This window comes from Pan paniscus, chromosome 16 (genome assembly GCF_029289425.2).
Source record: "Pan paniscus chromosome 16, NHGRI_mPanPan1-v2.0_pri, whole genome shotgun sequence".
Lineage (NCBI taxonomy): Eukaryota > Metazoa > Chordata > Mammalia > Primates > Hominidae > Pan > Pan paniscus.
This window is the reverse complement of record NC_073265.2, coordinates 79,305,022-79,331,431: the sequence shown is the minus strand read 5'-3', so window position 1 is coordinate 79,331,431 and position 26,410 is coordinate 79,305,022. Positions and strand designations below refer to the sequence as shown.

At 53.6% G+C, this 26,410-nt stretch overlaps 1 protein-coding gene and 1 long non-coding RNA gene across 2 annotated transcripts; one reads left to right on the top strand and one right to left on the bottom strand.

Moving 5' to 3' along the window:
• Positions 1–1,357: 1,357 nt before the first annotated feature.
• On the bottom strand, positions 1,358–4,368 carry MESP2 (mesoderm posterior bHLH transcription factor 2). Its single transcript, XM_034939409.3, has 2 exons — positions 3,469–4,368; positions 1,358–2,685 (listed from the first exon to the last, which is right to left on the bottom strand). Exons 1-2 carry the CDS (start codon positions 4,366–4,368, stop codon positions 2,416–2,418), a joined length of 1,170 nt encoding a protein of 389 aa, XP_034795300.3. The 3' UTR covers positions 1,358–2,415.
• On the top strand, positions 4,297–25,321 carry LOC129394040 (uncharacterized). The gene is made up of 3 exons (XR_010109989.1): positions 4,297–4,436; positions 5,669–5,784; positions 21,342–25,321. It is a non-coding gene; the product is annotated as an uncharacterized LOC129394040 (long non-coding RNA).
• The last annotated feature ends 1,089 nt before the right edge of the window (positions 25,322–26,410 follow it).

Here is a 26,410-nt window from a genome sequence, read left to right as displayed (position 1 = left end):
ATGCCCACGGGAGCCTTTGCTAATAGATCTTGGCATCCTTTTCCCAAGATCCTGGCAGTGCCTCTTACTCTTAAGACACCGCAATCAAGGCAGCAGGACTAAGGAATCAGGTAACTCAAGAATGAGATGGTACTGCCAACCTCGCCTCTCACCAGGTTACCGCATCCTGGTCCCTAAGCACCTCACACAAACCCCCATCCTTGTGTTTAGGACCTGGGCTCTGATCATTTATTTCCCTGTAATTCACATTAGTTGGGGAATATTTTCTCTCTGGCACCTAACACATGGTATTATGGGCTGAATTGTGTCCCCATAAAATTCCTGTATGGCTGAGCGCAGTGGCTCATGCCTGTAATACCAGCACTTTGGGAGGCTGAGGCGGCTGAACTGTGTTCCCATAAAATTCCTACGTCTGGCTGGGCGTGGTGGCTCACACCTGTAATCCCAGCACTTTGGGACGCCATGGCGGGTGGACCATTGGAGGTCAGGGGTTCAAGACCAGCCTGGCCAACATGGTGAAACCCTGTCTCTACTAAAAATACAAAAAGTAGCCAGCCATGGTGGCAGGCACCTAGGCCAGCTACTAGGGAAACTGAGGCAGGAGAATCACTTGAGCCCGGGAGGCAGAGGTTGCAGTGAGCTGAGATCATGCCACTGCACTCCAGCCTGGGTGACAGAGTGAGACTCCCTCTCAAAAAAAAAGAAAAAAAAAATTTCCTATGTTTGGCTGGGTGTGGTGGCTCACACCTGTAATCCCAGCACTTTGGAAGGCCGAGGCAGGTGGATCACTTGAGGTCAGGAGTTCGAGACCAGCCTGGCCAACATGGTGAAACCCTGTCTCTACTGAAAATACAAAAATTAGCCGGGCATGGTGGCAGGCATCTGTAATCCCAGCTACTCAGGAGGCTGAGGCAGGAGAATCACTTGAACCCGGGAGGCAGAGGTTGCAGTGAGCCGAGATTGCACCATTGCACTCCAGCCTGGACGACAGAGCAAGACTCTGTCTCAAAAAAAAAAAAAAAAAGAAGTTTCTTACGTTTAAGCCCTAACATCCAATACTTCGGAATGTAACTGTGACTGTATTAGAAGAAAGATCCCTAAAAGAGTAAATACAGTTAAATGGGTCCCTTAGGGTAGGTCCTGATCCAACATGACTAGTGCCCTTATAAGAAATCAGGACACAGACAATAGAGACAGATGTGTGACCATGTAGGGGCTCAACGAACAGGCAGACATCTGCAAGCCACAGAGAGAGGCCCCAGAAGAAACCGAACCTGCCTACACCTTGATCTTGGACTTCTAGCCTCCAGAATTGTGAGAAAATAAATTTCTGTTGTTTAAGCCACCCAGTCTGTGGTTGTTTTTTTTTTAAGTTTTTTGTAGGGACAAGGTCTTGCTATGTTGCCCAGGCTGGTCTCGAATTCCTGGCCTCAAGGGATCCTCCCACCTCAGCCTCTCAAAGTGCTGGGATTACAGGCGTAAGCCACTGCACCCAGCCCGTGGCATTCTAGTATGGCAGCCCTCGCAAACTAATACACTGGGCCTAGCACGTAGGAACCACTCCCAGTATTCTTTGAAGAAAATTTCATGTCATTGTGAAAGAGCCCTAAATGACAGGTCTCTGGGACTGTGGTCTCCCCATTTGGGGCTCCTGTCTGTCTGTCCACAGCTGCATGCAGCCACCCCAGCAGTCACCAGAAATGCACCCGAAGAACACAAAAGGGCAGTGGTGATGTGGCTGAGGCAGTGGGCAGGCCCAAGCTTAGCCCACCTGTGCTACCTTGCACAGCAAGCCAGGTGGAGCTTTTGGCCCTGGAGCTCCAGCGCAATAAATATGGTCAAACTGACAAATGAGGGCCCACCCTAACCTTGGCAGGCCTGGATTAGGGAAGGAAAGAGCAGCGGAACTTGTTCCCCACAGAAGGAAAACATGTTTCCTTTTCCAGAGGCAAGAAAAACCCAGGTTGATGGACAAAAAACAAGACCAAACCAAATTTTTGTTGTGTGTGTGTGTTTTTTCTTTTTAAGTACAAAAAAAATCAAAGCATACAGGGCTCTGGCCAACTGTCACCAAGAAGCAGAGCCTGGGGCCTGCCTCCTACACCCATTCTCCCACCTGTCCCTGCCCAGCTGCCTTTAGGGTAAAGGAGACCCCTTCTTAGAGCAGCTCAGACTGTGCTCTGCAGAGCGCCAGGCATTCTGGGGGTGTCTAGCAGTGGAGGACAGTGCCCCCGCCCTGACTCCATCCAGGGAAGGTACCCGCTATCTATTTCAAACACTGCTTCCCCGAAAGACATCACTTGGAAAAAGGGAGCCTTGGCTAAAGGAGAACATGAAAAGCCACTAATTAACAAATAAGGAGGCACCCAAGCTACAGGACTGATTCCTGGATGGAAAGAGGGAAGCCGAGGCCATTTAGTAGAAGATGCCCAGGCGGGCCCCCTCCAGATCTTCTTGCCAAAGTTCAGGGCAGCCACTGAACCGCAGGCCTGAGCTCTGGGGAGGGCTTGCTTCACTGAGCTGGAAGGCGGCGCCCGGTCCCTGGTCCTCTGAGTTGGGCACCACCTCTGCACTGTGGCTCCAGCACCTCCAGGGGGTCTGAGGCTGCAGTCTCTGGCATGATGGGTGGGGCAGGAGAGATGGAGCTCCCAGCGACAGACAGGGCTCTGGAGACACAGAGAGACCCTGCAAGAGAGATGAGAGCAGCCTGGTTAGTGGGCTACTCCCTGATATCCAGAGATCTTGAATCTGGCTGGTTGCCATGGTATGGCTGGCAGCATCCGGACAGCCCTGGTGCCATGAATGCAGCAAAGCCAAGTGGTTAAGAGGACTGGCTCGGGAGACACTCTGCTAAGGCTTAAATCCCAGTTCTGCTACTCACTAGTAATGAGAACTCAGGTAGCTTCTTTTAGTCTCAGTTTTCTCACCTGTAAAATAGAGATGCTGATAATACCTACTTTCTAGGGTCATTACTGGGGCTGAATAATACATGTAAGGTGCCAAGAATGATGATGGGCACATAGAAAGTGCTCAACAAATTTTGGTTAATATGATTTTTTATGGACGATGAGTCATTCATGAGCCTCATGAATGAACGAATCTTGAAGAAAACTTGAAATCACCAGCTCTAGGCCCATCTACTCAGGAAATGCTGCCCTTACCCTGGGACTTCCTTCCCCCACTGCAGTCTTAATAGCACTTGAAGCCAGCACGCCCACCCTGCTACTTTCCACCCTCTGAGAAAGTCGGCGGGCTCCCCCTCTTTCCCATGGCTGTGAAGACTGCTTGTGGTGACTGTGGAGATGGCCTTAACTTCCCAGGGTCCCACCTCTTCTCCCACGGAGCCGGGGGTTCCTTCCATTCTCCCCTCCATTAGATACTCCTGGAGTAGATAAGCTGGGATCGAAAAAGTACGAGATTCTCTGCAGACTGGAGGCTGGGGAACACAGCAAGGACCTCCACACATACCTGGTACACTGCGGCCAGCTCCAAAGTTGCTGGGGCCGCCGTCCAGGGCACTGGTGGGTTCCGGGGCTCTGGGGACGACTGCGTCCAGGGACAGCCTTGGGGTGGCGTCCAAAGAGACGCGTCGGAGGTTGTCCCTTGGGACGAATACGGGGGCGACTGTATCTTGGGGCAGTAAGGGGGTGTTGCCCAGGGATCCGTGTCGTGGACCCCCCTCCCCAGGCGGTCGGGTGCGGCTTGGGCTCCGGGGCAGGCGGACGGGGATCCCCAGGACGCCTCGGCGAGGACGGCGGAGACCAGGCCCGGCCCTTGCCCCTGTCCTTGCCCCTGCCCTTGCCCCTGCCCTTGCCCCTGCCCTTGCCCCTGCCCCTCCGCCTGCGTCTGCGCCTCTGCGGGGCCACGGTCGGGGCACAGCGGGCAGCCCCAAGGGGACCCCGCCTCCCCGCGCTGCCTGCGCCGGCACTGCAGACTCTCCTCGCTGAGACCCAGCACGGCCGATAGGTGGCCGATGTAGCGGATGGCCAGGCGCAGCGTCTCGATCTTGGTCAGGCTCTGGCCGGCCGGCGCCAAGGAGGGAGGCAGAAAGCGGCGCAACTCGTGCAGGGCGCGGGCCAGCGTGCGCATGCGCAGTTTCTCCCGCTCGCTGGCGCTCTGCCGCTGTCCGCCCGCTGGTCCGGTGCGCGCTCGTCTGGGCGTCGTCGCGGCTGCCTCTGCGGCTCGGGAGCTGCAGCTCGGAGGCTCTGGCTGCGGGAGTCCGCGGGCGCCGTCGCAGGGGCACGAACCCGACGAATCGGAGGAGGAGGCCGGGGACGTGGAGTCCCAGTGGCCGGCCCAGCCCCAGCCCTGGGCGAAGATCCAGTGGTCGTGGCCGAGGAGGCTCTGCGGAGGAGGCGACTGGGCCATGGCCGGGCTGCAGGCTCTGGGAGGCTGGGTTGGCCACCTCCAGGCCTGAGCTTTTATGTTGACCAAAGGTGCGAGGTGGCCCCCCGCCAGGTTGCAGAGAGGTGTCAAAACCCACAGAGCCCAGGGAAAGTCTGGGCAGGGGGCCCCTGGGAAAGCGGGCCCATTTGCGGAGGTGTGGATTCTGACTCCTTGGGGGCTCTAAATGGAGGCCCCTGCAGCCCGGGAAGTATGGGAGGGACAATTCGCATCTGGATGGAGCTGCTAAGCTTCTCACCACGCTCCCACCCACGCCCCTGCCCCGTCCACTGCTCACGGTGAGTGCCCGGGAGCCCAACAGTGGCGGGTAGTGCCATGGTCTGTGGGTGCCTCAGGGACCCCGTGAGGAGTGGGTGCCTCTCTCATCACCAACCTCCCGGAGGTCTGTGCCCAGGACGCGGTGCCTACTGTTGTATTAAATAAGGCATCAAGACAAGCCCGGAGGGCCCTGCCCATGGTGGCTGAGGAAGAAGTGCAGGTGGGCCCTTCTGGGGTCCCCAAAATCCACAGTTTCTGATTTGTTGAGTGACACCAAGAAAGGCATCTCACTGCCCATGGTCTGTATCTACTCTTGAGAAATGGAATAGATTAGGTTGGGGAAGAGGAGTTGGGTACCCTAGGTGATGAAAACCGGCGAAAATGGGTCCCCAAGCCGGCCTCTTTATTGGCTGTCACCTTGGTTAAGTTATTTAGCTCCTCTGAGCCTCAGATTCCCTCATCGGTACCAATAGTGATACAAAATACCTATGCCTAGGATGGTTCCTGGACTAAGTACAGCGATCCCTGTAAAGCACTTAGGCCCTGGCAAGTGAGCTGAAGGTTTGCCATGATCATTTTATAAAGAAGGTACTGGCCAGGCGCGGTGGCTGATGCCTGTAATCCCACCACTTTGGGAGGCCGAGGTGGGTGGATCATCTGAGGTCATAAGTTCGAGACCAGCCTGGCCAACATGCTGAAACCCTGTCTCTACTAAAAATACAAAAACCAGCCGAGTGTGGTGGCAGGCACCTGTAATCCCAGCTACTCGGGAGGCTGAGGCAGGAGAATCGCTTGAACCCGGGAGGCGGAGGTTGCAGTGAGCTGAGATCGTGCCACTGCACTCCAGCCTGGGTGAGTGCGAGACTCTGTCTCAAAAATAAATAAATAAATAAATAAATAAATAAATAAAATAAAAGGAAAGTACTTAGATTTCAAGGCACTAATGGGCTTTATTCATTTAATTCATATTTATTTATTTATTCTCTTTTTTTTGTTTTTGAAACAGACTTGGTCTATCGTCCAGGCTGGAGTGCAGTGGCACCATCTCAGCTCACCGCAACCTCTGCCTCCTGGGTTCAAGTGATTCTTCTGCCTCAGCCTCTCAAGTAGCTGGGACTACAGGTATGCACCATCACGTCTGGCTAATTTTTGTATTTTTAGTAGAGACTGGTTTTTGCCATGTTAGCCAGGCTGGTCTTAAACTCCTGACCTCCAGTGATCCACCCGCCTTGGCCTCCCAAAGTGCTGGGATTATAGGCGTCAGCCACTGCGCCTGGCCGAATTCATATTTAGCAACCAGTAAATGTCGAGCACACAGGGTGAATGAGCTAGTCATGGTCTCTGCTCTAATGAGATTTCAGTCTTGTGGGAAAGAAAAGTGAACAGGCCATTGTATGACAGTAGCTGTATGCCCTTAGGCAGAGCCCTTAACCTGTTTGAGCTTGACCTTCTGCTCAGTAAAACAGGAATAATGATAGTATCTACATGGGACTGTGTAAAGGATAGTTGAGATAGTAAAATTTATAAAGTAAATGATCTTCTCAGCAACAATTACAGTTTAAAGGAGATTGTCAATGTCCTGTGTGGTCTTGGGGAAAGGGCTGAGTCCTGAGGCTAAGAGTCAAAAGAAGACCAGGGACATTAGGGTTCTGGCCACAGAGGTGAAGAAGTCATAGCTGGGCCTTGAACCATGCGTAGGATTTGAGGAGGGAGAGAGGCAGGTGCCGTGCTTTCCGGATGGGAACTGCATAAGCAAAGACCTGGCCTTGGGACCTTCCAAGATGCCTTAGGAGCAGGGCACTGGGGTGGTGATGTGGAAGGCCAGAGCACACCTGGGCTGGGGCCAGGTTAAGGAGTTGGTTTTGGGAGCCATAGGGACTTTTGAGCGGAAGAGTGATACAATTTTAAAAATCATTAGCTAATAACTAACTAAAGATCAACATGACAGTGGTGTTCAAGAAGAGATTAACCTGCAGCAGCCTGAAGTAGCAAATGGCTTTGTAATTATTTAATCATTATTATCATTTTTTGTGGAGTTGGGTTTTACCCAGGCTGGTCTTGAACTCCTGGGCTCAAGTGATTTGCCCTCCTCAGCCTCCCAAAGTGCTGGGATTACAGGCATGAGCCACCAGGCCCAGCTGCCTTGTAATATTTTTGTGGCTGATTTTATTTTATTTTATTTTATTATTTGTTTTATTTTTGAGACAGGGTCTGTCGCCCAGGTTGGAGTGCAGTGGCAGCTCACTGCAACCTCCGCCTCCCAGGCTCAAGGAATCCTCCTGCTTCAGCCTCCTGAGTAGCTGGGACCACAGGTGCACGCCACCATGCCTGGCTAATTTTTGTATTTTTAGTAGAGATGGGGTTTCGCCATGTTGGCTAGGCTGGTCTCGAACTCCTGGCCTCAAGTGATCGCCTGCCTCAGCCTCCCATCACGCCACTGTGCCCAGGCTTCATTTAGTTTAATTTTAGAGACAGGGTCTCACTCTGTTGCCCAGGCTGGAGTGCAGTGATGCAATCATGGCTCACTGTACCCTAAAACGGTGTTCAGGTGATCCTCCTGCCTCAGCCTCTCAAGTAGCTGGGACTACAGGCGCATACCACTATGACTGGCTAATCTTTTTTTTGTTTCTTTTTTTTTGAGGGAGGGCGTGGCTATTTTCAAAAATTAACTTTTAATTACACAAATTATGTAACTACTACCTTTCACTGTGAGAAATGGAAACATTTCAGATAAAGTTGGAGTCTCTTTAACCAACCCCATAAACCCCCAAAAGGTAACAGCTGTTATTAGGCTGTGTGTGTAATTCCAGACCTGGCCAGTGGGTTAACATAAACATATGTATCCTTAGCAAACACACAGTAACCCTCCAGTTACATTATGTACATTGTTATGTGTAAATGTCAGCTTGTAATTTGTTTTTCTTCTTTTCTTTTTCTTTTTTTTTTTCATTCAACAGCATGTTTCAGAGCATTCCATGTCAGGACATATTTTGCTGACTCACCCTTTAAAAAAATAATGGATCAAATTTTTAGTGGGGATAATCCCAGCACTTTGGAAGGCTGAGGTGAGAGGATTGCTTGAGCCCAGGAGTTCAAGACCAGCCTGGGCAACATAGTCAGACCCCGCATCTAAGAAAAAAAAAAATTAGCCAGGCATGGTGGTGTGGGCCCTGTAGTCCCAGCTACTTGGGAGGCTGAGGCAGGAGGATCCCCTGAACCCAGGAGTTTGAGGTTGCAGTGAGCTATGATCGTACCACTGTGCTCCAGTCTGGCCACAGAGCAACACCCTGTCTCAAAAAAAAAAAAAAAAAAAAAAAAAGTACTGCCTGCGAATACAGATTTAACCAAAACCTTGGTTATAGTTGATCTAAATGTTTTAAATGTTTATCTCTTTAAATAATTTTTTTCTTTAGACAGGGTTTCACTCTGTCACCCAGGCTGGAGTGCAGTGGGGCAGTCACGGCTCACTGCAGCCACCACCTCCCGGGCTCAGGTAATCTTCCCACCTCAGCCTCCGGAGTAGCTGGGACTACAGATGTGCACCATCACGCCAGCTAAAATTTGTACTTTTTGTAGAGACGGAGTTTCACCATGTTGCCTAGGCAGGTCTCATACTGCTGGGCTCAAGCAATCCACTCTCCTCGGCCTCCCAAAGTGCTGGGATTACAGGTATGAGTCACTGTACGCAGCCCATGTAAATAATTTTAACTTTGGAAAAAAGGTAAAATGGCAGGAGGTACAGATACACCTTCAATAATGAAATTATGTCACTTTTTCTCCTCAGAATTTATTTTGAAATATATTGGAGAAAATATGCCCAAGTCACTGCTCTAACGTTATGATGAAGTAACACTTGGCGTTGAATAACTCTGGGCAGACAACTATCGTTTAGTTTATTCTAGCTGCTATGAATAAAGAAGAGAAAATTTTAATTGGCCCATAACATGAAAAGAAGGTGGGATAGATTTCAAACAGGCTTTCTTTGGAGAGAAGCAGTCAGTTATGGAACATTTCATGGCTTAAAAGGGTTTAAACCAAAATTTAAAAAAAAAAACAACAAAAAACAACTATTTCCTAAGGGGAAATAAGGGACAACTTGTAAAACATTCACCCCTAGACTTTTTGGGTTGAAATAATGGCACATGTAGTGTAGGTACATCATTTATTGGTCCGAGGCCACACAACAATATAAAGCTCTGGACATACTGTCTATCAGGGAACTTGCATGTATGCATTCAACAGTTATAAACAAAATTCATCAGGCTTCATAGATATGTCTTGATCTAGGTGCTGCATTTCAGATAGAGCAGGTGCTGTTTCTATTGGTGTTTCTTTATTATTTATTTATTTTTTTTGAGATGAAGTTTCTCTCTTGTTGCCCAGGCTGGAGTGCAATGGCATGATCTCAGCGCACTGCAACCTCCGCCTCCTAGGTTCAAGCGATTTCTCCTGCCTCAGCTTCCCAAGTACGTGGGATTACAGATGCCTGCCACCACACCTGGCTAATTTTTTGTATTTTTAGTAGAGACAGGGTTTCACCATGTTGGCCAGGCTGGTTTTGAACTCCTGACCTCAGGTGATCCACCTGCCTCGGCCTCCCAAAGTGCTAGGTTTACAGGTGTGAGCCACCACGTCTGGCTTCTATTGATGTTTCTGACTCACACCTTTATTTTTATTTATTTATTTATTTTTTGAGACACTCTCTCTGTTTTGTCCAGGCTGGAGTACAGTGGTGTGATCTCAGCTCACTATAACCTCCGCCTCCCAGGTTCAAGCGATTCTTGTGCCTCAGCCTTCCAAGTAGCTGGGACTACAGGCATGTGCCACCATGCCCGGCTAATTTTTGTATTTTTAGTAGAGACAGGGTTTCACCATGTTGGCCAGACTGGACTCGAACTCCTGACATCATGCAATCTGCCTGCCTTGGCCTCCCAAAGTGCTGGGATTACAGGCATGACTCATGCCTTTTAACTGCTATATGGTAGTCCATGGCATGCACAGCCACTTACTGATGCACCTTTATTGTATTTTTAGTTTTTGCCCAGCAGTGCTGCTTTGTGCATAAACAGCTAGGAATACATTGGTGGATGGTCTTGTGATCTCCAGGAAGCTTCTGAATATCCAGAATTATTTCCCCCCAACCTCCTTAGAGCCAGCCTGAGGGATTTCTTGTGGAGGGATTTGGTATATAATGGGATTCCACCACAGGCACAGAGCCCTGCACATGGTACATACATCCTTTCCTCTCGGAGATTGCCTGGTCTCCTTCTACCTTGGTTTGAGCTAGCCTGGAGCCTAGACCCTAGGCTGACTGTGGGTTGTACAGTGTAAGTTCTGGAAGGTGGGGCCCTGGGCCTGGTTTGTTGTGGCCCCTGGCTCTTCCCTGTACTCCTCAGCTAGGCTCTGGAAGCACAAGGGCACTTTATCTGCTAGCCTCACTCACCAGGAGGGAACCCCAAGTGGATCCCCCAACTGGGCCTCCACTTAGCACAGGGAGGCAGTGCAGCTTAGTGGTCAGGTGTCTGGGCTGCAGAGTGAGACAGGCCTGGTTTCTTACCAGCTGGGAGAACTTGGGCAACTTACTCAATCTCAGTTTTCCCATCTATAAGTGGGTATTCTGATCTCCAGGATAACTGAAGTAAAATAAGATAATGCATGTGATAACATTTAGAACAGGGCCGATGTTATGCTTACAGCAAGTTCAGGAACAGCAGAAAGAAGTGATTAAAGTAATAGGTTGGATTGTGAGTAAGGGGAATGATATCTTCAGCCTTGGTCCCAGAAGGAAGTGATTCCTTGCTTTCTGGGAACTGCTCCCACACCAGACCAGGGCATCCTGCCCTCCCCACCTCTCCATATCCAGCCTTTCTCTTCTGTTGGGCCCTGGCAGGGATGTCTGTCCAACTTGCCTACAGCCCTGGGGCCCTTAAGGGGTCCACTTCTGGATGGGTGTGGGGCCACGTATTTACTCTGTGCTGGAACCTGCCCTAGGTGCCGAGCAAACAAGCCAGGTTTGGATCCTACCCTGCAGCCCCTTTTCAGTGTTTCCACCCTTCATTTGGTTCCCCTGTTAAAAAGAGGGCCTGTGGCTGTGTGCCGTTGGGTAAGGTGATTACATTCTGGGCTTCAGTGTGCTAGTAGCACCAGATTCACATCTTCCTTTCTGTGATAGGAATGGTGGCTAGATCAGGGAAACGTGGTCAGAAGAATGTATTTGGGTTTCACAAGTGTGGCAGACACTGCTGGTTGCCCACACAGCCTTTATTTGCCTTTTTCTTTTAGTAATCTTGTGTTGTGCATGGTGATACACCCTGCTAAAAAAAACAAAAAAAGCCCCTACATTTGCCAGCTTCTTTTATAGATGGAATGGCCAATGAGATATTAGTGGAAGTCACTGGCTGGAGCTTCTTTAGCACTGAGAAGTACACTCCTGTGGCTCTGCCCCCTTATATTTTCTTCATTACCTGGAAAACATATGATGGCTGGAGTTTCAGCAACTCCACTGTGACTCTGAAGCAGTCTCAAAGACAGAAATCACACATTAAGGATGGTAGAGCAGAGAGAAGCCTGCGGCATTGATGAGAACGTGGACATGCCACACTGGCCCTGGACTGTCCACCCCTGAATTTCTTTAATGTGAAAGAAAAATAGGCCAGGTGCCGTGGCTTATGCCTGTAATCCCAGCACTTTGGGAGGCCGAGGTGGGAAGATCACTTGAGCCCAAGATTTCAAGACCAGCCTGGGGAACACAGGGAGACCTATGTCTCTACAAAAACAATGAAACAAAAAGATGGGCAATGGTGTCACATGCCTGTGGTCCCAGCTACTCGGGAGGCTGAGGCGAGAGGATTGCTTGAGCCCAAGAGGTTGAGGCTGCCGTGAACTATGATCATGCCACTATGATCTAGCCTGGGCGACAGAATGAGACCCTGTCTCAAAAAAAAAAAAAAGAAAAGAAAAAAAGAAAAGAAAAGAAAAAGAAAAATCACCATCTTGTTTAGGTCAGTGTCATTTTAGGAGGTACTATGAGCAACGAAACACAATTCCTACCCACATAATAGGGAAGTTCCCAGAGTTTCCTTATCACCAAGTGGGGCCATGTGAGCTGGATGACGGTTCAGTTAAGTGAATTCACAACAGATTCAGGGCTCCCACAAATGAATGAGCGGATGTTCACTGGGAGGAAGGTCTCTAGTGAGGGGCCACAGGCACTGTTCCCAGCCTTTCCCTGGGCAGTATTATGATCTTGAATGAAGATATGAACTGATCTAATGTGGGGTAAGACCCAAACCCAAAAGTGACTTGGGAAACAGCCAGTATCTAAATAAATCCTGACAGGCTGGAACAACCCATCAGACCTGATCAAATAGAACGAGCAGGTCCCCTGTACCCTTCTCCAAGTTCACGTCAGGAGGCATCCTGTAAAATCAGCACATGTGGGAGGGCATGGTGGTCATTGCCTTCAAAGTATGAGGGGCATAAAAGTAAATGTGATCCAAGCTGCATGCAAATTCACAAGAAGCAGGCCAGGCGCGGTGGCTCACGCCTGTGATCCCAGCCCTTTGGGAGGCCGAGGCAGGTGGATCACTTGAGGCCAGGAGTTTGAGACCAGCCTGGCCAACATGGCGAAACCCCATCTCTATTAAAAATACAAAAAAGCTAGCCAGGCACGATGATGCGCACCTGTAGTCCCAGCTACTCGGGAGGCTGAGGCAGGATAATCCCTTGGACCCAGGAGGCAGAGGTTGCAGTGAGCTGAGATCGCGCCACTGCTCTCCAGCCTGGGCAGCTGAGCAAGACTGTCTCAAAAAAAAAAAAAAAATCACAAGAAGCAGGGGTGGGGACGGGGGGGGGGGGTCTTCAACTGAGGGGGGGTCTTCAACTGAGGAGTGATGGTGATGGTTCCTTATTCTCCAGACAGGATGGGCCCTACCTAAAGTAAGTGGTAAGAACTGGAGGCCACTGTTCATGAGGGATGGGGACAAATCCCAGCTTAGGGAGGTTGGTGAGAGGGCTTGAAGCCAGGTCACCAGTGAAATAGCTGGAGGACCTGGGAGCATTGAGTACAAAAAGAAAAAAGTGGAGGGGACGTGACGGTTGTCTGCAGAGGCACGGACCCAGGGGAACACTCCAGAGAGAGTCTGAAGAACTTTCTAAGTCAGAGGCTCTGTCTTGTAGGGGAAGGAGTGGCCTGTTCCTGGAGCTAATCAAGAAAAGGTCAGATGACAACACGTTAGGCACGTGCAGGAGCTGGAGCAGATGGCTGCTGCGGCCTCTGCCAAGCTCTGTAAAACAGGCGGTTGGACCTGATGACCACTGATGTTGTTTCAGAGCTCAGGCCAACAACTAGGGAGAGAACAGGAGCTGCTGCTTCAGGACTCCTGGTAATCCCAGGGCAGGAACACAGGGGAGTCCTCAGGGTGTCCTGAGTAGGGGGAGCACAGAGGGAGGCCTCCCAAGTGCCCAGGCTCAGGCCACCTGCACACCTACTCTTGTCGGTGCCTGAAGCTCAGTGGCTCGGCTAGGCCTGCTCTCAGGGTTGGAAGCACAAAGCTGCCATCATCTTGTGCAGGCCTTGCCTGTGTGGCATGGGTCAGGTTGGCCCTGAGGCAGGTAATGCCAGTCTGTATTCCTTCTAGACAGTGAGGAAACTTGAGACCTCCATCCCACCACCCCCTTATGGGCCTCCCAGCACTTCCTCCCCAACCAGCAGTGGGGTGGGGAGGGCAGAGGCCTCAGGTTGGCCCCCCAAGATGTGCTCATTCGGCCCTGGCCCTGTTACAGGGTGAGAGAGGGCAATGCCCTTGGTCCAGCCCGCCTTTGGTGGCTTAGCACAGGCCCCTACAGCCACCTGGCTGCCCACAGCCCTGCACACAGGAGCTCTGCACCTGCTCTTTCTCCCTGGGTAGGTAGTGCAGGGCCCTGGGAGCAGGTCCAAGGCCCTGGAGCCAGGTTAAAGTCTGGCCCTGACCCACAGGTCTCCTCTCCTTTCCTTCCCCTTGGATCCCTTCCAGGCCCCAGGGGGTGAGCAGGCTGTGGGAATGTGGAAGGGAATTGGGGGTGCTGGGCCCTGAGGGAGCTGCAGGGCCGTGTGTTATTCTCATTACCAGTGAGGCAGAGAGGGCCAGCCCAGCCTCCCCCCCCCCCCCCCCGGGCCACTGTGGCTACCTTCACACCTTCTGGCTGCCTGTTGACACAAAGGCCGCCTCCCTCAGGGCAGAAGGTGTTGACTTGGGAACCAGGGTAAGCAGGAGCCTCCAAAACAGCCCAGCAGCAGGTCCCCTCAGAAGCCCCAAAAAGTGCTTCTGGGGTGGGGGGTGGGAGGCTGCAGGTCCCAGCCCCAGGAGGCCAGGGTAAGGCCAGGGCCTATGTTCCTGGGCTAGGGATGGAAGGAGTGTGGGAGGACTCGGGTCTGGATGGACCGCTCACTTGGGGAGCCCAAGTCAGCATCCGCTGGCCCCAGGGGCTGGTACATGGGCATAGCCATGGAGGCCCTGCCAAGCAGAGCACCTCACTGGGAGGTGTCACTGGGAGGCCCAGAGACTGACAGCCACTGGGGCAAGGTCACAGAGCAGCCACTGGAACTGCCACTCGCCCCGACTGCGTGTCAGGCCAACCTCGTCTTCTGAGCCCTTTCCACAGACAAGCCGAGTCTGTGCCTGCTGAGCCTGCTCTGCTCAAACCCTGTGCCCTGCACCCTGCGGCTTTCCCCTGGCTTAGCTCAGGAAACGGTCCCCAGAGAGGTCACATCACTTGCTGAAGGTCCCTGGAGCCAGGACTCCAGCCCACTGGTATCTGGCTTTGAGTCAAAGACTGTGCATAACACCAGTGGGAACACTGCCTGGCTGGGACTAAGCCTCCAGGAGGACGAGTTGCCCGCTTGGGAGTGGAAGGAGAAGGACTGACAAGTTGGCACTGAGTCCGGTGGTGGCCTGGTATGCAGGGTGCCTGTGGAAGACAGGGAGGTGCTCCCTGCTGGGGCCATCAGGGCAGATTCTGGGGGGAAGGAAAGGACCTGAGATTGTGGATTTTCTCCAAGTGATGGCGGGTGGGTGTTCCTGGCAGAGGGAAAGGTGTGAGCCCAAGGCTGGAAACAGGGATGCCCAGGGCGAGCTTGCTGGCAGTGCCCAGTGGGCTGGTGCCTCAGGCTGGCAGGGATAAGCAGGAGATGATGTGGACAAGCAGGTGGGAACTGGACGGGGTGGGGAGGTCCTGCTGAGTGAGGAGTTCAGACTCAGGGAGGCAGTGAGATCCACACGAGGTTTGAGGAAAGAGAGAGGTTGGAAGGCAAAGATCCTGAGGCAGGAAACTGGTCCAGAGGCTGCGCTCATCTCAGGGCAAGGGCTGATTGCAGCCTGGCAGGGGCCTGGGAGTGGGCCCAGCCACCACTGGAGAGAATGTGGAAAAGGGGGAAGGACTGGCTGCTGTTGGCTGGGGAAGTAAAGGAGGGGCTGGGAGCCACAGGCATGGGGAGCTGCCCAACAGAGCTCACTCTCTGCTCTTCCTCCAAGAAGGCTGAGCCAGGGAGTCCCAGGACTGACTACCTGGTCCAGTTCCTGGGACAGCAAGGCCCATGGAGGCAGCTCAGGCCTAGGGCCAACAGTGCCTGGGGTCAGCTCCCCATCTAAGCCTCAGTCTCCTCATCTGAAATGGATGTCCTTGCTGGGAGGATTAGATGGAGGACCACATGTTAGGCACCTGGGACTCCACAAGTCCTGCCTGCCTGCCTGCCCTGCTGGAGAGGACCACCTCAGGCCCTGCAGCTCTTGGGAGGACAAAGGGCAGTGCCCATTCCAGGGGCTGCAGGCTCTGGGAAGGAAGACCCAGCCTCCCAGGACTTGTCTCCAGGCTTGGGCTTATCCATTGGAGTGTGAACAAGATGGATAGGGGGGCAGGGGGGTTCAAAGTGTTTTCTCCTCCCCTCCCCTCCCCTCCCCTCTTCTCCCCTCCCCTCCCCTCCCCTCCCCTCTTCTCCCTTCCCCTCCCCTCTTCTCCCTTCCCCTCCCCTCTTCTCCCCTCCCCTCCCCTCTTCTCCCCTCCCCTCTTTTCCCCTCCCCTCCCCTCCCCTCTTCTCCCCTCCCCTCCCCTCTTCTCCCCTCCCCTCCCCTCTTCTCCCCTCCCCTCCCCTCTTCTCCCCTCCCCTCTTCTCCCCTCCCCTCTTCTCCCCTCCCCTCTTCTCCCCTCCCCTCCCCTCTTCTCCCCTCCCCTCCCCTCTTCTCCCCTCCCCTCCCCTCCCCTCTTCTCCCCTCCCCTCCCCTCTTCTCCCTTCCCCTCCCCTCCCCTCCCCTCTTCTCCCCTCCCCTCCCCTCTTCTCCCCTCCCCTCCCCTCCCCTCTTCTCCCCTCCCCTCCCCTCTTCTCCCCTCCCCTCTTCTACCCTCCCCTCCCCTCTTCTCCCCTCCCCTCTTCTCCCCTCCCCTCCCCTCCCCTCTTCTCCCCTCCCCTCTTCTCCCCTCCCCTCCCCTCCCCTCTTCTCCCTTCCCCTCCCCTCTCCTCTCCTCTTTCCTTTTTCTCTCCTTTCTCTCCTTCCTTCTTCCTCCTTCTCCCTTCCCTTTCCTCTTCCCCTTCCTCTTCCCCTTCCCTTCCTTTTCTTTCCTTTCCTTCTTTTTTTTCACCAAAGCAACACATCCTCATTACAGAAAAGGGAGAGAATATACACATACAAAAAGAAGGGAATTTAAAAGGCCCCCAGTTCCATCAACTCAGAGAGAAGCACTTTGGCCCATGTCACTGCATCTTAACCTTTTTTAGGCCTCTCTACCAGCACAGGAACATAGAGATAGAGGCATTGAGAGGCAGCATGTCACTTTCTGGGGTTGTTTTTCTGTTTTTTGAAGCTTCTAACATATATATTTTTTTCTCTTTTTTTTTTTGAGACGGAGTCTCACTGCTCTGTCACCCAGGCTGGAGTGCAGTGGCGCAATCTCTGCAAGCTCTGCCTCCCAGGTTCACGCCATTCTCCTGCCTCAGCCTCCCGAGTAGCTGGGACTACAGGTGCCCCCCACCACACCTGGCTAATTTTCTGTATTTTTAGTAGAGACAAGGTTTCACCGTGTTAGCCAGGATAGTCTCGATCTCCTGACCTCATGATCCACCTGCCTCGGCCTCCCAAAGTGCTAGGATTACAGGCGTAATCCCAGGCCCACGCCTGGCCTATTTTTCTCTTTTTTTTTTTTTAAACAGCTTTTTTGAGATAGAATTACATACCATACAATTTGGCCGGGCGTGGTGGCTCATGCCTGTAATCCCAGCACTTTGGAAGGCCAAGGTGGATTACTTGAGTTCAGGAGTTCGAGACCATCCTAGGCAACATGGCGAGACCTTGTCTCTACAAAAAAAAGCAAAACTTAGCCAGGTGTGGTGACGCACGCCTGTGGTCCCAGCTACTGGGGTGGCTGAGGTGGGAGGATCGCTTGAGCTTGGGAGGGTAAGGCAGCAGTGAGCCATGACTGCGCCACTGCACTCCAGCCTGGGTGACAGAGCCAGATCCTGTCTCAATAAATAAATAAAGTGTACGATTCAAGGTTTTTGTATATTACATTTTAATTATTTAAAAATTGTAATATTCACCTGAGGTTAGGAGTTCAAGACCAGCCTGGCCAACATGGCGAAACCCTGTCTCTACTAAAAATACAAAAATTAGCCAGGTGTGGTGATGCATGCCTGTGATTCCAGTTACTCAGGAGGCTGAGGCAGGAGAATCGCATGAACCTGGAAGGCAGAGGTTTTGCCATGAGCCAAGATTGCGCCACTGCACTCCTGCCTGGGCAACAGAGTGAGACTCCATCTCAAAAAAAAAAAAAAAAAGTAATATATATAACATAAATTTGCCATCTCTGCCATTTTAAAGTTTGCAATTCGGTGGCATTAATTACATTCACAGTGTTGTGCAACTATGACCACTTCTATTTTTAAAATGTTTTATCACCTTAAATGGAAACTCTGTAACTCTTAAGCAATAACACTCCATCATTCCCCACTTCATTCCTTGGTAACCTCTTACCGGCTTCTGTCTCTGAATTTGCCTGTACTTGGTACCTCATATAAGTGGAATCATGCAATCTTTGTCCTCTGGTGTCTGGCTTCTTTCACTTAGCATAATGGTTTTCCAGTGCATCCACATTGTAGCATGTATCAGTACTTCACTCCCTTTTATGGTTGAATGATATTCCATTGTGTGGATAGACCATATTATGTTTATCCATTCATCCTTCAATGAACATTTGGGTCGTTTCGACCTTTTGACTACTGTAACTAGAGCTATGCATTGGTGTACAAATATCTGTTCTAGTCCCTGCTTTCAATTTCTCTGGGTATATAGTGTGCTGTTTCATGACCAGCTTTTCTCACTGATATATCGAGAACATTCTCCATACCAGTAGATGTACTTCTGCAACCAGATTTTTAAGGCATGCTCTGTACTCCACTGGTGACGTGGTGGTGACAGTTTAGTTAACAAAATATGTATTCTGAGATCCCTTAATAAAGTTTTCCACATAAGTACATCCTTATGCCTATATTTTAAATTTTATTTCTATTTTTATTTATTTATTTATTTATTTTTTTATTTTTTTTTTATTTTTTTAATTTTTTTTATTTTTTATTTTTTATTTTTTATTGATCATTCTTGGGTGTTTCTCGCAGAGGGGTATTTGGCAGGGTCACAGGACAATAGTGGAGGGAAGGTCAGCAGATAAACAAGTGAACAAAGTTCTCTGGTTTTCCTAGGCAGAGGGCCCTGCGGCCTTCCGCAGTGTTTGTGTCCCTGGGTACTTGAGATTAGGGAGTGGTGATGACTCTTAACGAACATGCTGCCTTCAAGCATCTGTTTAACAAAGCACATCTTGCACCGCCCTTAATCCATTCAACCCTGAGTGGATACAGCACATGTTTCAGAGAGCACAGGGTTGGGGGTAAGGTCACAGATCAACAGGATCCCAAGGCAGAAGAATTTTTCTTAGTACAGAACAAAATGAAAAGTCTCCCATGTCTACCTCTTTCTACACAGACACGGCAACCATCCGATTTCTCAATCTTTTCCCCACCTTTCCCCCCTTTCTATTCCACAAAACCGCCATTGTCTTCATGGCCCGTTCTCAATGAGCTGTTGAGTACACCTCCCAGATGGGGTGGTGGCCGGGCAGAGGAGCTCCTCACTTCCCAGTAGGGGTGGCCGGGCAGAAGCGCCCCTCACCTCCCGGACGGGGCGGCTGGCCGGGCGGGGGGCTGACCCCCCCACCTCCCTCCCGGAGGGGGCGGCTGGCCGGGCGGGGGGCTGACCCCCCACCTCCCTCCCGGACGGGGCGGCTGGCCGGGCAGAGGAGCTCCTCACTTCCCAGTAGGGGCGGCCGGGCAGAGGCGCCCCTCACTTCCCCGACGGGGCGGCTGGCCCGGCGGGGGGCTGACCCCCCCCACCTCCCTTCCGGACGGGGCGGCTGGCCGGGCAGAGGGGCTCCTCACTTCCCGGTAGGGGCGGCCGGGCAGAGGCGCCCCTCACCTCCCGGACAGGGCAGCTGGCCGGGCAGGGGGCTGATCCCCCCACCTCCCTCCCGGACGGGGCGGCTGGCCGGGCGGGGGGCTGACCCCCCCACCTCCCTCCCGGACGGGGCGGCTGGCCGGGTGGGGGGCTGACCCCCCACCTCCCTCCCGGACGGGGCGGCTGGCCGGGCGGGGGACTGACCCCCCCACCTCCCTCCCGGATGGGGCGGCTGGCCGGGCAGAGGGGCTCCTCACTTCCCAGTAGGGGTGGCCGGGCAGAGGTGCCCCTCACCTCCCGGACGGGGCGGCTGGCCGGGCGGGGGGCTGACCCCCCCACCTCCCTCCCGGACGGGGCGGCTGGCCGGGCGGGGGGCTGACCCCCCCACCTCCCTCCCAGACAGAGCGGCTGGCCGGGCAGAGGGGCTCCTCACTTCCCAGTAGGGGTGGCTGGGCAGAGGCGCCCCCCACCTCCCGGACAGGGTGGCTGGCCGGGCGGGGGGCTGATCCCCCCACCTCCCTCCTGGATGGGGCGGCTGGCCAGGCGGGGGGCTGATCCCCCCACCTCCCTCCCGGACGGGGCGGCTGGCTGGGCGGGGGGCTGACCCCCCCACCTCCCTCCCGGATGGGGCAGCTGGCCGGGCAGAGGGGCTCCTCACTTCCCAGTAGGGGCGGCCGGGCAGAGGCACCCCTCACCTTCCGGATGGGGCGGCTGGCCAGGCGGGGGGCTGACCCCCCCCACCTCCCTCCCGGACGGGGCGGCTGGCCGGGCAGAGGGGCTCCTCACTTCTTGGTAGGGGCGGCCGGGCAGAGGCGCCCCTCACCTCCCGGACGGGGCGGCTGGCCGGGCAGGGGGCTGACCCCCCCACCTCCCTCCCGGACGGAGCGGCTGGCCGGGCAGAGGGGCTCCTCACTTCCCAGTAGGGGCAGCCGGGCAGAGGCGCCCCTCACCTCCCGGACAGGGCGGCTGGCCGGGCGGGGGGCTGACCCCCCCACCTCCCTCCCGGATGAGGAGGGAGGACGCTCCTCACTTCTCAGACGGGGTAGCTGCCGGGCGGAGGGGCTCCTCACTTCTCAGACGGGGCGGTTGCCAGGCAGAGGGTCTCCTCACTTCTCAGACGGGGCGGCCGGGCAGAGACGCTCCTCACATCCCGGACGGGGCGGCAGGGCAGAGGTGCTCCCCACATCTCAGACGATGGGCGGCCGGGCAGAGACGCTCCTCACTTCCCAGATGTGATGGCGGCCAGGAAGAGGCGCTCCTCACTTCCTAGATGGGATGGCGGCCGGGCAGAGACGCTCCTCACTTTCCAGACTGGGCAGCCAGGCAGAGGGGCTCCTCACGTCCCAGACGATGGGCGGTCAGGCGGAGACGCTCCTCACTTCCCAGACGGGGTGGCTGCCAGGCAGAGGCTGCAATCTCGGCACTTAGGGAGGCCAAGGCAGGCGGCTGGGAGGTGGTTGTAGTGAGCCGAGTTCACGCCACTGCACTCCAGCCTGGGCGCCATTGAGCACTCCAGATTTTTTTCTTGATTCTTACTGCTTAACTGCTGTCCAAAAGAATAGGATTATGGTGTCATCGAAATTATATAAAAATGAATTTTGAGGTTTTTTTTTTTTTTGACAGAGTCTCTCTCTGTCACCCAGACTGGAGTGCAGTGGCGTGATCTCGGCTCACTGCCTATTTATTTATTTTTTAAGACTGGGTCTTGCTATGTTACATTGCCCAGGCTGGTCTCGAACTACTGGGCTCAAAGCTGTCCTCCTGCCTCAGCCTCCCTAGTGCTGAGACTACAGTAATGTACCACCGTGCCCAGCAATAAAATTTAATTTAATTTAATTTAATTTTTATTATTTATTAATTTTTGAGACGGGGTCTCACTCTGTCATCCAGGCTGGAGTGCAGTGGTGTAATCTCAGCTCACTGCAGCCTTGCCCTCCCAGGCTCAAGGTATTCTCCCACCTCAGCCTCCCAAGTATCTGGGACTACAGGTGCACACCACCACACCCAGCTAATTTTTTTTAAAAAAAGTTTTTTTGTAGAGATGGGGTTTCACCATGTTGCCCAGGCTGGTCTCAAACTCCTGGGCTCAAGCAATCCATTCGCCTCCACCTCCCAAAGTGCTGGGATTACAGGTATGCACCACTGCGCCTGGCCAAAACTTATTTCTATTTTTTTAACTTTTTAAAAGAATGTTTGTTTTTTCAGATGGAGTCTCACTCTATTGCCCAGGCTGGACTACAGTGGCATGATCTCGGCTTACTGCAACCTTCACCTCTTGGGTTCAAGCAATTCTGCCTCAGCCTCCCAAGTAGCTGGGATTACAGGCATGCACCACCACACCTGGCTAATTTTTGTATTTTTAGTAGAGATGGAGTTTCACCATGTTGGCCAGGCTGGTCTCAAACTCCTGACCTCAAGTGATCTGCCTCGGATCCTCGGCCTCCCAAAGTGCTGGGATTACAGGCGTGAGCCACCATGCCCAGCCTTTTTAATTTTAAATAATAAAAAAAAATAAGAAGAAAGAAACCTAAACGATTCGGTATTCCCAGGCTGTCTCCCATCCTAGTACTTAGCTTCTGAGATAAGACAAGATTGGGCGCGTTCAGGGTGGTATGGCTGTACACCAGAACTTATTTTTAAATTGCACATGTAATACATGAATGTAGTCTTCTTGTGAAAAATGTAAACACTGAAGACAAAATTCAAGCTTGACCAGCCCCCAGAACTCAGACCTGCCCCCACCCACACTCCAAACAAGTCCTGGTATGTTTTTCTATATTTGGTGTGTACCCAAGGCCTCTGTCTATGTACATATACACATATATACGATAGACCCTTACAGAATACGTGGTATCATACTATGACTTTCTGTGTAGAGGGGCTGTTTTTCAAATTTCATTTTCTTTTGCCTTTGCTTATATCAGTGGTGCCATACTGAATGAAATTTCTGCACCTTGATTTGGCACTAAGCAGTCTGTCTAAACTTGCACTTTTAATCTTTTCCAATCAGGATGAATTGCTGTCAGGGGAATGGCTGGGCAAAGGGCATGGTGAGGCTGTTCTGAAGCTTCAGCCCAGCCCTGTCGAGTCCAGGAGGTGTGTGGTTGAGGCTGACCTGGTTAATGGCAGCCAGCAGCACTGCCCACACACCTGGGGCACCTTGGCCAAGGCACCTGGCCATCCTGTGTGCTCCCAGGGCCTGGGGTGGAGCATAATCTACAAGGCTGAAGAAAACTTCCTTGGCTCAGGCCAAGCGCTGGATCGTGGATTTCTCTTGGTGACGGGCCTTGGGAGCTGAGGATAGAGTTCCTCTTGTCCTCGGTCTTTGGCACAGGGTCAATACAGATCATGTAAGACCCCTCTTTTTATTTCACATCTGGCCAATTTAAGCTCTCTCCCCCTTCCCTTCAGTGTTCTCTAGCCTGTCCAGGGATGCCCTATCCCCAGCCTCTGGCAAAGGACCCCCGCCCACTGGCGCTGCACTTCCCCAGGTCCTGCCCAGGCATTCCAGCTAGGCCCCGGGAGCCCCGCTCTGCTTTTTACTGGGTGTAAAGTCAGACACCTTGGGGGCATTCTCCTAACCTCAGATGGAGCACCCGGAGCTAGCCAAGGGCCTGAACCAGGCAGCTCGTATGAGGTCCCAGGCTGGTGACCTGGGCCGGCCCTGCACTCTTCATCCTTCTGCCTGGGGCTGGCCACCCTCCCAGCACCTCACCACTGTTGCGGGCAGTCAGTAGGGGAGAGGGGGCACTTAGGGCCCAAAGCCTCCACTTCCTGCCTGGATACAGCTCCATCTTGGGCTTTTCTGGAGGGCCTGAGCAGGCTGGGCACACCCAAGTTGGCAGCTGAACCAGGTCTGCAAACCCTCACCCGAGAGTTGGCAAGAGTTTCGAGTTTCGGTCAGCTTGTGGTCTGGCCTCTTTCTACCTCAGCTGCACCTGGGGCATGTGTGTGTTGGGGAGGGGTGTTGAGCTCTGCTTGGCTCCTGCCTTCCTGAAACTGTCATCCTTTTCCTCATTCTGCTGGGCTCCCATCTTGCTCCACGTCTCTGCACACAGATGCGTGCTTTTCCTGGTGGACAGACGGGCAAACGGGTCCAGAGAGGGCAAACGGCCTGTCTGGGGTCACATGCCCTGTCACACAGGCACTGAACCGGCCTTCATCTATTTCTTAAGCCAGCCCAGCATCCCTGACACATCTACACAGTTCCCAGTGCACCCCCAAGTAGAGCCAAGCCTGGGTTCTGGCCCTAGCCCCAAAAAACGTCCTTAAGGATTGGAGGAAGAGCTGTCCAGCTCAGACCCAAAGATCCTACATGGCTGGGCAGCACCCTCTGTTGGCTGTGGTTGGGAGTGCGTGGACACTGGAAAGCCAGGGGTGAACCCTCTGTCCGACTGGGGCCTTCCCACCAAGGCAGGCAGTGTCCCCCAGGACATCTCAGCAGGCAGTCAGGAGCCCCTGCTCCATTTTGCAGGTGGGATTGTGTGACAAGTGTGCCTCCTCTCTTTATACCTCAAGTTTCCCCACTTTTCACTCTAAGGCTGAGACCCATTGGCACTTCCCTGGAGAAAGTGAAGGAGCATAAATGCTACGTCCCTTAGGAGAGACGTGCTATCTGCTTACCCTGCATTGTCAGCCAGCTCCAGACCCACCAAGATGCGGCACTTCCTCTTGAGCCTTTCCTGGAATCTGCCAAGTCTCTCTCCTTTCTCCCACCCCCTCCCTCCTCGTCACCCCTGGGCTGCCTGCGACTTCCACTGGCTGAGCACCCAGCTGATCTGTAGCCAGATAATCAGATTATTGTGGGTCTAGAATAATCTATTCCATATGGCTTGCCAGCTCAGTGGCTCCGAGAGCTGAAGGTGTGAGGGGAGGGAGTGATCGTCCTTGGAAGGGGCTGCCCTGGGAGCTGCGGAGCCTCAGCGGGAGGCTGATAGGAAAGGAAGCACAGGTGGGGGAAGGTGAGCCTGCCTTGCTGGGCCCTCTGACTTCTCTGGGCTTCAGCCCAAGCATGGCCTCCAGGCCTCACGATCTGAGACCCACAGGGGCTGGGTGCTCCCCAGGGCCTTTCCCACCTTTTGATTGGGGTGGGGTGTTCACCATGGGGCACCGCTGCATAATTTCAGGGAGATTTTATTTTTTATCCTCAGGCTGCATCCTCCAGGGATCTGGTCCATGAAGTCCAGATGGGGCCTGCAAGCTCTTCTTCTTCTTTCTTCTTCTCTCTTCTTCTTTCTTCTCTCTTCTCCTTCTTCTTTTCTTCTTCTTCCTCTTCCTTCTTCCTTCTTTCTTCTTCTTCTTTATTCTTCTTCTTCCTTTTCTTTGTTTGTTTGTTTTTTTTGAGACAGTTTCACTCTTGTTGCCCAGGTTGGAGTGCAGGGGTGTGATCTCGGCTCACTGCAGCCTCCACCTCCCAGGTTCAAGCAATTCTCCTGCCTCAGTCTCCCGAGTAGCTGGGATTACAGGCACCCACCACCGTGCCTGGCTAATTTTTTGTATTTTTATACAGATGGGGTTTCTCCATGTTGACCAGGCTGGTCTCGAACTCCTGGCCTCAGGTGATCCACCCACCTCAGCCTCACAAAGTGTGGGGATTACAGGCGTGAGCTACTGTGCCCGGCCTCTTTTTCTTCTCAGTCTCTGTGATGTGAAGCAAGGCTTAATGTGACTGGAGGGGTCCCCAACCCCTTCACTCTTAGGACCTCCCTCCAGGATGGAAGGAGCCACTCATCCTCCGAAGGAGACATGGGAGATATAGGGAGGACAGAACAGAGGCTTTGGCCTCTGACAGAGACAGATGGATGCCAGCTCAGCCCCTGCTCACCCTGTTAGGTGGGACAATCTCTCTGAGCCTCTGTTTCCTCATCTACAAAGTGGGGGCCACTACACCCACATCAAAGTGTGTTGTGAGTGTGAGCAGCGACCCTGCAAAGCTCCAGCCCAGTGCCAGACCTCGGGGGACAGTAGTGTGCACGCACGCTCCGTGCAGCCTGAGTTGATCCGCACATGCTCAGCCCAGAAGGCAGGAATTACCCTGTGGCACAGCAACAGACAAGACACTGAGGCCAGAGATGGAGAGCGAGGTGCCCGAGTGGCACAGGTAGTGCATGGCAAGGCAGGGCCTCATGCCCACATTGGCCAGACTCCAGAGGAGTGTCCTGGGCTGTCTGAAGGCGGAGGCTTCACTATTAACAATCTCTCCCCTGAGAGGGTTGCTGCAGAGGTGTGGCGGGAAGATCCTTGGCTGTGGGGGACACCCAAATTAGGAGCTTCCCAGGAGATGCTAAGTAGGCTGGCAGTAGGAGAGCCGCTTCCTTCTCCTGGGGCCTCTGGCTCTGGCAGGGTCAGGATTAGGGTCTGCAAGGGGACTATTTACATAGCACCTCTGATTAGTACTCCTATGTCAGAGGGACTGGCTGGGAAATGAGGGCCTTGGGGCTGGGAGGGGGGCCGGGCAGTGCCCAGGACCCAGGTTTGGCGTGAGAAGCCGGCTGGGTAGAGTGGGGAGGCTGAGGTCCAGGCCTGAGCCTGAGAGGGTGCTGCCCTGTCCAGCCTGCCCCCAATGCTGGCCTCAGCTTGCTCTGTCACCTCTGCTCCTGTGGGGCTGCCCCAAGGCCTCATTTCCCAGCCTTACACGTTTGGCAGAGGGTAGGCTCGGGCCAGGGGAGCAGAGGCCACTAGCTCCGGCACTTGTCAAAACACAGGCCCCAGAGGTGTGAAGGCCTCACCCCAGTGGGAGAGCGTGTGGGCCCTGCCGCCCGGAGAACTCATTAACTCAGGCAGCCCCCACATGAACCCACCGGAGAGGCTGGCCACAATAAGGAGATCAAAGGGGAGACAGGCAGGGGACAGGGAAGAGGAGGCTGGCTGGTGGGAGGCGGCAGGGACTGGGCTTGAGGTTGGGGTGCCTCCCATCCCTCAACTTGGTTCCATCAGGCCCACTGACCATTGCCCTTGCACCAGCTGGGCCCCTGGGGCGACTTCCCAGAGACCCCAGGGGAGGGAGGGACTCCATGTGTTCCCTTCAATTTGTCAGCCTTGAGGGCTGAAGACCCCAGAGATGGGACTGGGGATAGAACCTTCCCATCTGCCCCACCTCTCTCTTGCCATATTTGTGGGTTGTCTCCACAACTCACCCCTGTGTCTTTCTAACCCTACCTCAGTGGTGACACCAGGGATCTTCCTGTCACAGGCCATTCCTGATGTCCCTTCTCCTGCTCCATATCTCTTGGTGGCTCCCACGTGCTCACTTAACATTAGCTATTAGGTTTCAG